Here is a 17,112-nt window from a genome sequence, read left to right as displayed (position 1 = left end):
TAGTGCTATTCTCTGCGGAGACTAAGTTGAAAAGATAAAAGAACTCTGTGAATTCAAAGATTGCTTTTCCTAGACATATATTGAAATATTTGGCTTATCACATGATGTAGCATTTTACAGATTAGTTATTAAACTAGATGCAATACCTGTCAAACAAGTTCAAAGGTGAATGAGAATGGATATTAAAGAATAGGTGATTGCAGGGACAAAGAAGTTTATAGATGCAGGCTTTATTCAGGAAGAAAAATATGCCAAGTGGAGTTGCCAGATATATGTGGGCTCTAAAAGAGAAAATAATATCTTTCTTTATTGGTTTAACTTCTACAAGTTGATCATATGAAAGATTGATTCGTAGAGCTCTATCTCGCTGTTGTCATCGGATTCAACTTCCCCACATGTGATCACACAATAAATCTCCTTTCGAGGATACTTCCGTACAATAAATACAAGGCCTCTTCCCTAAAAAAATGTATAAATGTATATTATTAAAAAAGTTTTAGGAGTGAACTTATTGTAAAAAATATAACTAATCAATTAAATTTATATTGTATTAATTTCGAACTAAATTAATTAAATTTAAGATTGACCTCTTTAGCAAAACTTTTTAATCTATTTTTTCCTAATTATCTTCTATATAACAACAATTGAATCATATTATATCTGAATGACCATTTTGTGATGAGAAAGGTTAAAATGCTATAGCTTTTTTTTTTTTTCGAATTTGTGCGAATTATTATTTGAAGTTTATAAATAATTTTTTAAAGAGCTGAAGAAACTCTCAACTTCATACTACATAAGCATTCCATTAATGTTGAATTCATATTTTTCAGAATCATACTTATATGATTTATAAGTTTCAACAAATAAAATCAACAAGAGATAATAGAGATAAAAATATTCTATGGAAAAATAAAGAATCTAGAAAGAAATTTTAGGATTTGATTAGAATAAATTTGGCTATTCAAAATTGCGTTTCTTTTTCACTCTTCTTGCCATGTAAAATTGCCCACTAACCCTTTATTTATAGGATTTTGGATGTTATAAGAATGACAACATCAAAGTAATACATATTTAAAACATATTCTTTAGCTCGAGTGTGGCTAATTAAATTCATGAGATGGACATTTTTGGATGATATCTCATTGAGCTTAGATATTGATAACGAGACCCCTCGTATGAGGTAATTGACAAATTGGTTGAGGTTGGCTAAGTACTGTTATTTAAGTCAGCAACATGTTCCAAAATTTGAAGGATGGAAGGGCTAAGTTAAGATAGCAGCTACTCTTTAAGGAAAGCATTTGATTAATTTAGGCCCCCCTAAATATATTTTCTGGCTCCGCCACTGTCCATGGCTTGGTGTTTTTACTCAGGAGAGGAGCGTAAAATGTTTGGAGCTCTTCGACATTATGCACTTCTCGAGGGATTATTTCTTTGAAATGCCATGGCGGAAGAGGCATGACCACGAATATGCTTTTTGAGATTGACAAGCTACTTATTCTATTTGAGAAGACACATTGCACCTTGATCGCATAGGTAGATTCATAGTTATAATCAGAATATGAATATTCTGCCTTCTTCTTCCCTTTAAATAAATATCAGTAGGTCTTCTTAGGTTTGGCAAGGATGACGTCATCTTCTTCAATATTGCTCCCCAGGTGAGGGAGTGTTATGCCTGGTTTGAGCATGGTAGCTATCTTAGGGAGAGTCGGCGTTGCTTTCTTTCTCTCCACCTGCTTCTTTTCTACTTCTTTTTTAGGCCGCTTTGTAACTTTTGAATTTGATGCTTTAGCTTCAAGAGGGATTGATGGCTTCAGCTCTTTTGGAATAAAGTACTTCACATTTCCAAATATTTTCAGTTCATGAACTACAAAGGACTGTATATCACCAGAGATCCTGAACTCATCTCCATCTCTAAGGTATTTCATACACTAGTGTAGGGTCGATGGGACAATATCATATTCATGCAATCAAGAACGACCCATAAGCGCCTTGAACGCAGTGTCCGTATCAATCACATGAAACTTAGCCTTTGTATAGAACTTTTATTAGGTCCGGTATAAGGACGTAGAGGAACGTCCGGTCGGAGGCAAAATCCCACCAAAAAACTCGGTATTTGCTCGGTATTGCTAGGTATTATTTGATAATAACGAGAAATACCGCTTTGTGAAGACCAATACCGAGTTATACCGAGCTATACCGAGCAATACCGAGCTATACCGAGTTTTTTCTAGGAAAAACTCAGTACAACTTTCGTATAACTCGGTATTGCTTGATATAGCTAGCTCGGTATAACTCGGTATTGGATCTTCAGGTGATGGTATTCCTCGTTATTGTTTGGCATTGCTCGGTATTTGCTTGGTATTTCTCATTTTTTGGCGCGATTTGGCCTCCGACCGGACGTTCCTCTACGTCCGGTCGGAGGACGTAATAATTGTTCCTTTGTATAAGGTTCTCCAAAGGAAGTATGAATGATCCCATAGACTTTTATCCCTTCTCATTAAAACTATGTACCATCAGCTTATCTTGTCCAAGATGTTGTACATCAAGGCACAATGATCTTAGTACTTTTAAATTTATGAGATTTAAAGAAGACCCGAGATCAATCAGATTCAGCTAATTATGATGCCGTTGCTATCTACAGTAACATATATGATTTGCCATTCCGAGCATCAGATCATCTTCGACAAAAGTAATGATTGGTTTGTTCTGAGCCTGTAGGATTTCAATCATGCAATATTTAGTGAAATACGCTTCATATCTTCAACTCTTCATATCTTTCAAGATTTTTTAGAGCCTGAATCAAAGTTTCTTAAAGATCTTCAAACATTAGAAGACCATCGTATATGCTGAGTTGTGCTGAGATTTTCCTTAGATGGAATAAGATATTGTAATCTATCCATTTGTTTGAAGCGTCTTTCTTCTTAGGCTCTTTGGAAATAATGTCTTCATTGATAACTATTTCTTATCCATTGTCTTTATTAGAGACCCCCTTATGCAGAGATGACAGTACCTTGCCACTTTTCAATTGCACTTGGACTTCTTCATTTGACTCAGGTTCACTTGATGAAGCGTTTTCTTCAGAACTAGCCCTTGTTGCCTCCTAAGCTGATTTAGAATCACCAACCATCTTCATTAGCTCCATTTACGATGCTATGTTTAGCTTTGATTCCTCATTTGGAATTTATAAATCTTCCTCTAAGCTACAGGCATTGCTTCCTCAACATATTATCCTCTTGTCGACATGTTTGATGTCACCAAGTTAACTTGGCACATTTCCATAGGAAGTAAATCTTCATAAGTTTCTTCTGCTTCATCTATTTTAAGCTCCGACAATTATATTATGAGTTGCCACAAGGCGCGAGGGTCCACTACTTATGCTATGTGACCTATTGACTTGGCACACTTCTTCTGGTTGTAGTAAGGAGAAATAGGACATTAAATATTTACTCATAAAATCATTAAAATATATGAAAAAAATAATTAATGCATTGTAAAATTTCTCATTCTCATGATATATATTTACCAATAAATATTAAATAATTATTCATAAAATCTTATAAATTGATTAAAAAATAGTTTATGTATATGTTAATGATGATGCGTATATATAAGTATCATATGAACCGGCCCAAGGTGCAAGGCTCCACTGCTTGTGCCACGTGGCCTATTGACTTGGCCCACTACTTCTATTTATGGCAAGGATAAATAGGACATTAAATATTTACACATAAAAGTATAAAACTTTGAAAATGAATGAAGAATAATTTATATATTATTAAAATTCTTATTCTCCCATCTGCCTTCTCTCCGTCCTTTCACTTTTGTTTTTGTGTTCTTCGTTCTATCCTCCATAAATGGAGTCGTCTGTTTTTAATCCCAGTTGAGGATGTCATCTCGATTTTTTCGTTAAGGTGCATTATTTTGTTAATTTCTCTGTCATTTTGGAGAGATTATTGGGTTCAGACACCGGACACAAGTTACCTTTCGGTACTTTAGAGTATCGAGTAATACTGAACTCGGTACTGTGAAGTATTGAGTTCGGTACTCCACAGTATCGAACAGTACTGAGCTCGGTACTGTGGAGTACCGAGCAAATACAGAGATCAGTATCGAGTAGTGTGTGATGTGGTGTATTTTTATTGGGCTCCGAACGTCTTCCGGTGTCCGACGTCATTTTGTTGGTGGTTTTCATTTATTTTTTTTCTTATATGTTGAGAATTTAATCTTCTATTTGTTGTTGTTGTAACAAACAAAAATCCTATGCATAAAATTAAAATGTATTAAAAGTTATAGAATTAGGTACCCAAATAGAATCATTGGATTTGTTAATTATATTACGCTTTGTTTATTACATAATTAACTAAGTTTCATTAGAATTAAGGGAATTAGGCTATATCATTTACTTATTTATGCATATCCTAAATTAAGGAAAAAAAAAAGAAAAGAAATATCAGAGAGAATTTATTCTTTATAATGCAGCAAATATAATATTGTATTATTAAAAAGTTTCGCATAAACATTTGTTAATCAAATTCTAATTAATGAGCTCTCTCTCTCTCTCTCTCTCTCTCTCTCTCTCTATTTCTCTCTCTCGCGTAAACATTTTTTTAATCTACTTAGTCTTAAGAATGGTAAGAGGATATAAAGATAATTTTGGAAATAAAACTCATAAAAAAAATCTTAATAAGAGGAAGTCATCAAGTTTCACCTTTAATTGTATGCAAGGCCTCACATTATTTGAACCAAATATGATTTTCTAATTTAAGTCACTTTATATTTGTAAGTAATAAAATATATATTATATATAATTTACGGAGAAGAAAAAAAAAAATCTAAAATCTTCATAATTCGATTGCATAATATTTGATGGTCATCATGCTTAATTAAAGAGATCATTGATCCTAAAGTATCTGCATCTTACTTTCTTGCCACTACCAAAAATCAAGCCCTTTCGCAGCGTTTCCGAAAACCACGTTTTGCATCAGAAATTTGAATCCAGTTGCATCGGTTAAAACCGGTGCAAATTGCACCGGTTAAAACCGCCGACATTGCACCGGTTAAAACCTCCGGCAAAGCCCATCCGTGAATTTAAGTAACCCGAAGTCCTAATTCCTCTCTTCGATCTTCCTTGCGCAAACGGGACTACGGGAGCGAATCCGGATAGCTGCAGCGAAAATCTTCTCCTCTTGCGAATCCCGACCGACCGTGCCTTCGATCCTCATCACTGTGAGTCTCTTCCCTTTCATCATCTTCTTCTCTTTTTCTTCTCATTGTTTTTCTTCATATTCTTCATTTGCATTCCTTAAGATTTAGGTTAATCACAGCCGTAGCTTAGTCGTTGGTTTTTAAAAATGAAATGCAAAGCCTCCTTATACATTTATAAAACTTTCCCTCACACCACAAATACTTGAAGTCACGGTTGGGCTGTGAAATCCTTCAGAAACTTAGTATTGAAGCTACAAATGAAAATTTGGTCATCCCTCATTTAAAAAGAATAATTTTTAAATATAATGAAAGCTGGAGAGAGAGAGGGGAGAAGATCACAAGCTTGATTTTTAGCTTAAAATTTGGTCATCCCTCATTTAAAAAGAATAATTTTCAATCATTATTTTTATGATAATCAGAACTTTCTTTATTTGCTCTGCCCTCAATTAAAGCTACAAATGAAACAAATTAAGAAAAAAATAAATATTATTTTCTTTCATATTTGAATAATAAATGAGATTTTTTTTTTTCTAAATTAGAGTAATAATCATAATGATAATCAATTCATCCATAGTGATGGCATCAACATTAATAATTTTCAAAAGTGAAAATCTTCCATAAAATAATAATGATTGTATTTCTTTTCATAAATGGAAGATAAGAATATTATGCACTATTTTTGTCTATATTTGTCTCCTGATGATTCACTCTTATTGCATGATATAATAATTTCCATTACAAGATATCTCAAAATCCTATATATGAAACTGATAAATCTCATTCCTACCTACAAATATCTATTTTTTATCGCATCCATATTGTTTTTCATTGCTTACTCTCTATGTAATTTCCATTACATGATCGTAACTTAACTGGCTTTGTTCCTAGAATTAGAGGAATCCGGTGATCCACAGCATGACAAGGCGATATTCTGATGGTGGTTTAAAGATTATGTGATGTTCTTGTAAAAGCTCTTATTCTTTGCTGGAAGGTTAGCTGTATATTCTGCTACCAATATGGCCATATGAAAGCACATAGATGGTGATGCTGTTGGACTAATTATTCTGTATGGATGCCGAACGCCTTCTGGAGACCAATCAAAATGCTATACATCACCCCTTGGCTGTGTACTTTGGCTCGGTATTGCTCGCGGTACAGCTGACATGGCTGCACTTGATTCGCCTCCAGACGTAGAGCTGCCTCCGGCCTCCGCACAGAATATTTTCTCCTACCATTGACATCATTCATTATAATTACTGTGAGAAAAGAAGAGCACCATCACCACAGATCTTAATCTGATAGCCTTCCTAACAAAATTCCATAGAAAATTCCTTATAATTATTATGCATGGGCCGTAGTTCTTGCCATTATACTCCCAATGCAAAATCTGCTCTTTGCACCCTTGATTGACATAACAATCTATTGAAAATACATGGCTCTAAATATTAATTAGAATGTGGGGATAAATACTTGAGCCATTATTTTTTTTTTGTTTTCAAAAGAAAAATAATACTAATTTTTTTTTTCCCAAATGAAATCATAGTACAATAAAGTTCTTAGAGACTGCTGCTGAAGAGCTCATACTTCCCTTCAAATATCTTCAACACTCTTGACTAAGCCTTGCTAAGATCATCTTCAACCGAACTTCATACCACCGTATGCCATTCGCCATTTGCTGCTCCATTCGAACTCCAAATCGCACGTCAAATTCCGGTAGGTGAACAGTGCGAAGCCAATATTGACGTCAGATTGTTCACATACGCCAAAAAAATTCGCCATGGGATTTGCCAAAGAAGCTCGTGAAAGAGGAGAAAAGCGTGCCAAAGATGATTACCTTCACAGGAAGCGCGTGAAATAAGAAGAAATGACGTTCAATTTGAGAAGAATGATTGCATTTTGAAGTTTTACTATATTTTGGTGTGGAAAATGAGTCTTTAGGTTGGAGATGCCCTAAATAAAGGATGATGAGACACCAAAATCTGATTTGAAAACTCTTCAAAATGGTTATAGAAGTCTTGAACCGATAAAATTTGAGTCAAATTTGCCACCATATCTTGTATTTCTCCATGTAGAGATGGTTCAAAATATTTGAAAACATTTTCCTTTTAAAAGAGTTTCAAGTAGGGCTATAAATAAAATGAGTCGAGCCACTTACTATATTGTGTAATTTGTTATAATTTTTATGTCGAGTTAGCACGGACTTTGAATATGTTCCAATTTTTTTTTTTAATTTATTTATTAATTTTTTTATCATATTCAAATCGAAATAGAATTTTAATCAAAGCTTATTATTGTGTGCATTCAAATGAGTGATGGCTTACATGGTCTTAAATTAATAAAAAAAAACGCTATATATTTTCATGAAAATTTTATTTTTATGTTATTTTGAATTTATATATATTATAAAAATTGCTTTGTTCACGTGTAAAGGCACATCACACGTGTGTAACTTCTCTTGTTTTTTGTCACTTCTACCAATTTCAGCACGCAACATATTCTCCGTTCATATGCCTTCTTCTTCGAACAAAAAGCGAAAAAAGCGCATATTTTTGTTCAATTTTCCATCGTTCTTGCTTTCATTCATTATCTCCAAATTGAATTTCTCAATCATATTTTCAAACGAAATTTAGATGTTCCATCGAGCGGAGAGCTTCTCAAAAACCTTCATTATATAGACTTCTTAAAACAAATTCGATAAAATTTTCACTCCTTAATCATCCTGTTAATCTGAATTTTGATTCCTTTCTGTCCTTGCAGCAAGCAGATCATTTAAGATTTTCTGATAACAAACTGGCCGCTCAACCATGAGCGACGATACCAGGAAGCTGACCGGAATCCTACAAATAGTGAGGCTGAAGCAATTACTTAAGAAATGGAAGTCTATCACTCTTGGCAACGGCCCAAAGCAAATATCCTCCGACGGAGGAAGTTCAACGGCGGTGAACACAAAGCTGAATACGGTGATTGATCAGAATTGCGACTCCGATGAGGACTCCGCCTCTCACAGCCCCGAGCCACCGCCGGACGTGCCGAGAGGATATTTGCCGGTTTATGTCGGGCAGGAGAAGCGCCGATTCGTGATCCCTGTGACTTATCTCAGCTCCCCAGTGTTCAAATTGTTGCTTGCGAAGGCGGAGGAGGAGTTTGGATTTGACCACGACGGTGCGCTCACACTCCCCTGCGAGATTGAACCATTCAAGTATATCCTTCAAGTCATGCAGCAGCATCAAAAGGGCTTAATTAACGATGGTAACTAGACAATTCATTCTTGTAGCCTTTTTGTGGTTTTAGATTATCTTAGGTGAAAATGTTTTATTATATCTATTCTTATTTTTATAAATGATGAGTTGCTCTTCTCTTTTCTTAAATAAACTTTTAGCAATTATAAAATTATAATCTAGAATAAAATCTGATATAATCAAGGGGTGTCAATTAGAGTCAATGGGTCGGGTTCGGGTCCAACCTGAGTTGATTCAAACATAAATGGGATGATTCGAACCTGACCCAACCCGCAAACTCGTCCACCTTCTTTTCGCGAACGTCATTTGATGTACGCAGACTGAGTTGGAGACTCGGATTGAGCTCAATGAGAACGCATGTGAGGCTCGAGTGCTCGACTTGGTAGGCCGTAGGTGTGCGCAGCGTGTGCGAGGTCGGAGGCAAGGCCCTACTAGAGCGCGACGAGGCAGGAACCTTCAGGAGCTTGGGCAAGGCCAAAGTGCAGAGAGGCAATCCTTGACTTGAACTTTCGCAAGCGTTGGGGAACCGTTGCGTGCGGCTAGGTCATCATGCTGGATCTATATGGAGTCATCACACGTGATCCAAGTTAGTCTTGGGTCAACATCAGGTTTTTGGGTCAACCCGAACCAGACCCATTATTCAGGCGGGTCAGAAATCCAAATTGGGACCCGACCTATTTTACAAACGAGTTGACCCAAACTTGAAGTTTTTTGGGACGAGTTTCGGTTCATGTCAACTTTTGACACCCCTAATATGATCATACAAACTTCAATGACAAGTAAGATTACGGTCGTCTTAGATGGTTTGGTCACATTAAACATCGGTCTTCTAATGACATATCTGGAGTGTAGATATATTAGATATCATCTATGTTAATAAAGATATATGTAAAACTAGAAGTCTTTGTTATAAAGTATTAGAAATAATATTTCTTTATTAGATTTAAATGAGAATTTGACTCTTAGTATGATACAATAGAGAAAAAAAAAGATTAATATAGCCAATCCCACATAATGCGATAAAAGCTTAATGTCGTTTTTGTATTCTTTCGAAGAAAATATTAGGAGAAGATAGTGGCAGAGCCAGGATTTTTTATCTGCGGAACACAAAATTTTGACTTTAAAAATACCCTCAAGCTTTATCATTTTGGCTTGAAATTGACGTTATTATTTTAATTTTTTTATTATTTTCTAATTATAAGAAAATAAATTTTATGTAATGAAAAAAAAAGTTATTGTCATGCTCATCTAGATTAATTTCAACACAAATTTATTTAAAATATATATTATCATACTAATATATTTTAAGTACTCTTCTGCGAAATATTTTTATATCTCATTTAAATAATAATATAACTAATTTTTTTTTTTTACAAAAAGCAATAAACATACAAAAAAAGCTACATCTTTTTATTATAAAAAGTATATTAAAAATAAATAACAGCTTATAATATGCATATTTTAAACTACTTGATTTAAAATAAAATATTATAATCCTTCTCTAATGTAATTTGTTGATTTTAATTACATAAATTTCTTATAAACTAAAATGTGGAGTTTACAAGAGATTTATATAATTAAAGTCAACAAATTATTTAGAGAAGAATTATAATATTTTATTTTAAATCACATAGCTTAAAACATGCTTATTAAAAATTGTTATATATTTTTAATATACTTTTATAATAAAAAATGCAGCTTTTTTGTATGTTTATTGCTTGTTGTAAAAAAAATTTTAGTTATATTTTTATTTAAATGAGATATGAAAATATACGGCAGAAGAATTGTTGAAATATATTAGTATGATAAGATATAGTTTAAATAAGTTTGTGTTGAAATTAATCTACAAGAGCATGACAATAAGTTTTTTTTTTCATTACATAAAATTTATTTTCTTATAATTAAAAAATAATAAAATAATAACGACCAATTTCAAGCTAAAATGAAAAAGCTTGAGGTTATTTTTAAAGTCAAAATTTTGTGCCATCGCAGATAAAAAATTCTGCCTCAACCACTGCATCTAGTAATCATAATATAATAAATTTAAAAAAATTATGTTAGGATATATCTTAATATAAATTGTAGATATGCTTGATATTATTTTGTATTGTTCTAATTTTAAAGTAAATTCAACCATTTTAATGCTCTTTAATATAATTTATATGATGATATTTTGAATTTTTTTTTATATAAATTTTGAAGGGATTAGGAATAGCTATATTTTTTTTTGTATCTTATTTTTTTTAGAGAGCACAACTTTGGATTGTTGTTTATTCAAAAATTATGAAGTACTTTATGAATAATAGTCAAATGTGTAAGAGATTATTCTATGCGGATGTCAGAAGCAGCTTTACGTCTGGAGGCGGATCAGGTGCAATCACGTTAACAGTACCGAGCCGCTGTATTGATCAGTATCATGTCGCGGTGTAGTAAAAAAGTAACGTGATGTATTTTAATTGGCTTCCGGACATCTGTACAAAATAATTTTTCCAAATGTGCACTCCTTTATCGTGCACTTGAACATAAGCCCTTCGCCCACACCTATTGATCTAGACAAATCCTAATCAATTGATATTCTACTTACTATTTTATGTTAAGAACAGAGTTATATTATTCACCGTTAGCTAATGTATCCTATAGGAAGCTCACACGTGTATCTACTACAATATTAAATGCTATATATATGTGTAACAGGACTGCTGTAAGTATAATGAAAAACATAATATTACATTTCTGTATTCTTTACTTTCTCTGTTACTGTTCTCTCTCTCTCTCTCTCTCTCGGATTATGCTTTTCTACATGGTATCAGGAGTCGGGCGTTCTTGAGGTTCCCTGCCATGGCAAATCAAGCCCAGGCTTCCTCGTCTATCGGTACAACGACCGTTGTCGCCGCACAATCTCCGGCCATCTCCTCCTCGTTAAAGTTTGTTATCTCTAATCTCAAGTTCTTGGTGCCGCACGCACTCACTCTGGACAACTTTCCGATCTGGAGCACTCAACTTGCCAAGCTTTTTCGGGCTAATGGATTCGCGGGGTTTCTTGATTCCAAAACCCTGTCTGAAAATCTTGATCCGAATCACGATCCCCAATCTTGGCTGGTCACAGATCAAAATTTGGCGACGGCGATGTGCTCCACCATATCTCCGGCAGTTCTCCCATATGTGATTCATCTTGAATCAACCCAAGAAATCTGGGCAACTCTTCCCACCCGGTTTCAGTCTTCTAACTGCTCAAAGGTGATTCAATTGAAACATGAGCTTCACAATATCTCAATGCAAACAATGTCCATGACTCAGTATCTTACTGAGATCAAGAAAATTGTGGATCAAATTGCCTCGGCTGGCTCGTCGGTTGATCCTGAAGATGTCATTATATACATCCTGAATGGACTTCCTCCGACGTATCAGTCCTTCACCACCACCATTCGTACTATGCAAGGCTCACTATCTCTTGATTCCCTCTATGCCCTCCTCATTAGTGAGGAAATCCATCTCAAGACGACGGCACAGAAATTTCCTAAAATATCGGACAATCAGTCAGCATTATACTCTGTACGTGGACGTGGCCGGCGTGGACGAGCAAGACCGACGAATAACAATACCTCAACACAAAACAATTCCGGTACTTCGGCTATTACCTGTCAAATATGCAAAAAGAATGGTCATAGTGCCGAGGCGTGCTGGCATCGTCTTAATCCAAATTATTCTCCAACGATTCCTTCGGCCAAGACCAACAATGCTCTAGCGGCTCAGAAAGACGGATCATCCACAGCGGACTGGTATATTGATTCTAGGGCATCCTCTCACATGACGAATACCACTGAAAATCTGGAATTCTACAACTCATACAACGGCAATGAAACGGTAACGCTTGGGGATGGAAGGTCTGTCCCAATCGCTCATACGGGCTCGGGCATTCTTCCTACCCCGGCTAGTAAGCTTTTTCTTTCGAAACTCTTACATATCCCTTCACTCTCTTACAATCTTCTTTCTATTTCAAACTTAGTAAGAGATAATCATATATCGGTAACGTTTGATGAAAATGGTTTTGTATTCAAGGACCGGAAGACAAACCAGGTTATACTTGAAGGCCCGTGCAGCAAAGGCGTTTACAAGATCCCATCTACTGCGTCAAGAACACCGGCTACAGCCTTACGAGCTTCCAGTGCAGCTACAATGAACTGGCATTTCAGACTTGGACACCCACATCACCAAGTCCTGCAGAACATTTCAAATTACAATCCTACTTTACGCATTTTACCGCTTAAATCTGTTTGTAATTCTTGTATGTCCTGTAAAGGTCAAAAACTTGTATTCGATCGCTCGGTTAGTCGAACGAGTTCACCTTTAGAACTTGTTCACTCTGACGTATGGGGTCCCTCTCCGGTCCAGTCTCACCAAGGGTTTAGATACTATGTCATCTTTGTTGACAATTTTTCTCGCTTTACATAGTTACTTCCTATCATGCATAAATCTGATGTGACTAACACGTTTATTTCTTTCACTAAGTTTATTGAACGACAAACCTCACTCAAACTCAAAACGATTCAGACTGATGGTGGCAGTGAGTTTGTGACCAACACGTTTCACAGTTTCACTAAGAATGCAGGGATCCGACATCAATACTCTTGTGCTTACACTCCAGAACAAAATGGTATTGCGGAAAGAAAGCACCGGCACATTATTTCTACTACCCGAACCCTTCTTCAGACGGCTGCTCTTCCAATGCAGTTTTGGCTAGAAGCCGCACAAACGGCTATTTACTTAATTAATCGCATGCCGTCCATGACCACCAAGAACTTGACTCCGCTCACAAGAATGTTCAACATCCAACCATCATATGAACATCTTCGTGTTTTCGGATGTCAATGCTTTCCATTAATTCCCTCAGTATACCGCACGAAGCTTATGCCAACATCTCAACCCTGCATCTTCCTGGGTTACTCGGATGTGTCAAAAGGCTACAGATGTTTTAACCCTGTCACCAATAAAATTGTAATTTCTCGAAATGTTCAATTTAATGAATCATTTTTTCCTTATCATGACAGTACTCCTAAGACTACTCCAACGGTACCTCAACCTCCCACTTCACTGCTTATACCTCACTCAATTTCGCACCAAAGTCACCAGACGGACCACACCATCCGCTCCGCATCTCTGGGTTCCAGTAATCCATCTACTCAATTGGAGATCATACCAATGTCCACTACTTCTCAAGCCACAGCTATACCTCCTGCAACCAACAACATACACCATCAGATGACTACCAGATCGAAGACTGGTTCTCTCAAACCGGTTCAACGCCTTAACTTACTTCATCAAAATCAAGCTCCTAGTGATCCGACCACGTACAGCGAAGCTTGCAAACAGTTCGAGTGGCGTCAAGCAATGGCTTAAGAATTCTTTGCTCTTCAAAAACAGGGTACTTGGACTTTGGTACCGCCTCCAATTAATGCACCCGTTCTTGGTTCCAAGTGGACGTATCGCACAAAATACAATTATGATGGTTCTGTTGCCAGGTTTAAAGCGCGATTGGTAGCTCAAGGAAATCAGCAGGAGTATGGCATTAACTATCAGGACACATTCAGTCCTGTCGCCAAACTTCCTACTATCCGAATTCTTTTTACCATATCTCTTTTTCACAACTGGCAGATCCAACAACTAGATGTGGCCAATGCATTTTTGCATGGAGACATAACTGAAACAGTCTACATGCAGCAGCCCAAGGGATTTGAAGATGCTACAAATCCTTTGCACGTATGCGCCTCCAAAAAGCAATCTACGGCTTGCGTCAAGCCCCGAGACAATGGTACACTACCTTTACCTCTTATCTTCGTCAGATCGGGTTCTCGCACAGCCAAGAAGATCCATCTCTCCTCCTATTTCACGACAGCAACACACACATCTATCTACTGGTATATGTAGATGATATCCTTATCACGGGTAACAACGCCCAAGAAATGATGGCACATGTTGACAAGCTCAAGGAGAAGTTCACCATGAAGCATCTTGGATCGGCAAACCAGTTCCTCGGCATCAAGATAGATCACACACATGATAAGTATTTTCTATCTCAACGTCTCTATGCACAATCTATAATACAAATGGCCGGGTTACCAAAATGTAATCCAGTCGCTAATCCTTCTATCGCAAAAATTACAGCCTCAAAACCAGATGATCCACCAATCTTTGATGCCCTCTCCTACAGAAGGATCATAGGAAGCCTCCAGTATCTTACATTGACGAGACCGGATATTGCCTATGCCGTCAACATCCTCTCTCAGCACATGCACACTCCAGAGCCCATACACACGGTCATGCTCAAGAAACTTCTCCGATACATTCAAGGATCACTGGACTTCGGGCTACCTATTACCAAATCTACTCTTCTCCTTCGTACATACTCCGATGCTGACTGGGCTTCCAATCCAGCAACCCGCCGATCTACGTCCGGCTTTTGTACTTTCCTTGGCGATACACTAGTCTCATGGACTGTCAAGAAACAAAATACTGTATCCCGGTCATCCACCGAATCCGAATACCGGGCCTTAGCTTCCGCTACAGCTGACATCATATGGATCAAACGCTTGTTGGCTGATTTTCGGGTAATTCACTCGGAACCAGTGGACATCTTTTGTGATAATACGTCCACAATTGCTCTCGCCAACAACCCCGTCTTCCACTCTCGCACCAAGCATATTGAGATTGATCAACGCTTTATACGTGATCATATTCTCAATAAGGTTATCCGTCTCCTACCAATAAGTACGGTTGATCAAGTCGCCGATATCCATACTAAACCATTGTCTACACCTCGGTTCAAAATCCTTCGCAGCAAACTGACTATTTCTTCCAACACCCAGTTTGAGGGGGGATGTTAAGAACAGAGTTATATTATTCACCGTTAGCTAATGTATCCTATAGGAAGCTCACACGTGTATCTACTACAATATTAAATGCTACATATATGTGTAACAGGACTGCTGTAAGTATAATGAAAAACATAATATTACATTTCTGTAGTCTTTACTTTCTCTGTTACTGTTCTCTCTCTCTCGGATTATGCTTTTCTACATTTTAAATGTTCTCAGAATTTATCATTTGAATATTTTTTTTTAAATAAACACTATATATTCATTCTCTCTTTTCTTATTATCGCACTTTAATTTATTTTAATAATTTATTAATATTATTTTGTCCATTAGCCCAGCTTTTTAAATGAACCATCAGTAACTTTTCAACTAGTTCTTTTGTGTTATTTTGCTTGTTACTTCTGATTTTTTTTTATCAAATGAATTGCATAATCCAAAATTATTTTCACACAAGTAAATATTTGCTAATCATGTGATTTACGTGTTTTTTAACATGCTTAATCATTAATTTTCACTAATCATTTTTTTAACTCTTATTATTCTGAAGAAGGAAAGCCCAAAGACCAGAAGAATGATCCAGTTATCTGATCTGCAGACTGCTATAAGGGTTGTTGTAATCGGCCAAATTAATACTAAATTTCTCCTTAGCTAGAAGTTATTTTATTATGTACATTTCAGTAGTTTTTCCTCCTTGATTTTGTAAGGAATTGATAAGAAAGACTAATTCTTTGATCTATGTTTGAGAACGTTAATTGATAAGATTATCCTGTTGAACATGTGATTCTTCTTCATGACGCATTAGGAACGATCACTTCTTTCTTCATTTGATTATGAAGCTCTCAGATAATATTCTTTGATGATATTATACAAATAAAAATATCATTTATTAAGAGATGAGAAGCTCAATAATATCTCGAATGGAATTTATCAATAAATCTTTCAGTTTAATGAAAAAAATGTAGAAAGATTCTACGTTCAAAGCTTGTGGAAAGAGCGTAGCTGATTTGTAGATTCTAATTCTGCTTAGTTTTTGTTTTTAGGTTTCATTTAAAACGGCCTTTTTATTACTTATAAAGAACAGAAGAATTTCGCTCACCGATAAGGCCTAACATATCACTGGGCCTCATGCATCACACCATCCACTTATAACCGACTAAATAAATCTCAGCCACTATAAAAAAAATAGGCTTTCGCAGCACAAATTTTGACTTTTCCCAGCGGTTTTAACCGCTACTATTATTTTTGCATAGCGGTTGTCCGCCGTGATTTCAATGTGCTGCAAAGACATTCCGCAGCGGTTTCAAGACCGGCGGGGTAGAACTGAGGAAAGCTGAATATCGCAGCGGTTTAAACCGTTATAATTATTCAGAATTGCAACGGTCATAGCCGCTGCAAGTTATGTATAAAATAAATGATCTACAGTATTGTGGCGGTTAAAACCGCCACAATACTGTAATGTTGTGGCGGGTAAAACCGTCACAAAAGCCCAGAATTTTTTTCTTTAAAACGACTTTTACAGACCAAATACCTGTAAAGCAGGTTTTGTGAGAAAAAATATAGGAATAATACCAACAATCAAGAGATAAGGAATTACAGCGGCTATGACCGTAATAAACTAACAATTCCATATAATGAAAGCTAAATAGGAATTTTATTTAATGCCTGAAAGAAAACATGATCTCATTCAATCATATAATAAAGGGACCATATTGGATCATATTAGATGAATCAATGAAAAAATTGGAAGATAATAGAATGAGACTAAAATAGCCCATGTATTCCTAATGAATCGCAAC

At 35.9% G+C, this 17,112-nt stretch overlaps 1 protein-coding gene across 3 annotated transcripts; it reads left to right on the top strand.

Annotated features, from left to right (window-relative positions):
- Window positions 1-5,787: 5,787 nt before the first annotated feature.
- LOC110110546 (auxin-responsive protein SAUR50-like) lies at window positions 5,788-16,071 on the top strand. Of its 3 annotated transcripts, none has more exons than XM_020842075.2 (3): window positions 5,788-6,196; window positions 7,963-8,454; window positions 15,864-16,071. In XM_020842075.2, exons 2-3 carry the CDS (start codon window positions 8,010-8,012, stop codon window positions 15,902-15,904), a joined length of 486 nt encoding a protein of 161 aa, XP_020697734.2. In that variant the 5' UTR covers window positions 5,788-6,196; window positions 7,963-8,009; the 3' UTR covers window positions 15,905-16,071. The 3 variants fall into 3 exon arrangements, with proteins under 3 accessions (XP_020697734.2, XP_028553046.1, XP_028553045.1); XM_028697213.1 differs by lacking the exon at window positions 15,864-16,071 and adding an exon at window positions 11,255-11,423; XM_028697212.1 differs by lacking the exon at window positions 5,788-6,196 and having other exon boundaries at window positions 7,675-8,454.
- Window positions 16,072-17,112: the final 1,041 nt, after the last annotated feature.

The sequence above is a fragment of the Dendrobium catenatum genome, unplaced genomic scaffold (assembly GCF_001605985.2).
Source record: "Dendrobium catenatum unplaced genomic scaffold, ASM160598v2 fragScaff_scaffold_898, whole genome shotgun sequence".
In the NCBI taxonomy this organism is placed as follows: Eukaryota; Viridiplantae; Streptophyta; class Magnoliopsida; order Asparagales; family Orchidaceae; genus Dendrobium; species Dendrobium catenatum.
Note: the sequence above shows the minus strand (reverse complement) of the source record. Positions and strands in the feature narration are given on the sequence as shown.

Excerpts from the sequence above, each read along its gene's own strand:
- LOC110110546 (XM_020842075.2), top strand. The coding sequence starts at position 8,010 with ATGAGCGACGATACCAGGAAGCTGACCGGAATCCTACAAATAGTGAGG. Across the intron at positions 8,455-15,863 it reads AAAGGGCTTAATTAACGATG|AAGGAAAGCCCAAAGACCAG; the intron begins GTAACTAGACAA and ends ATTATTCTGAAG.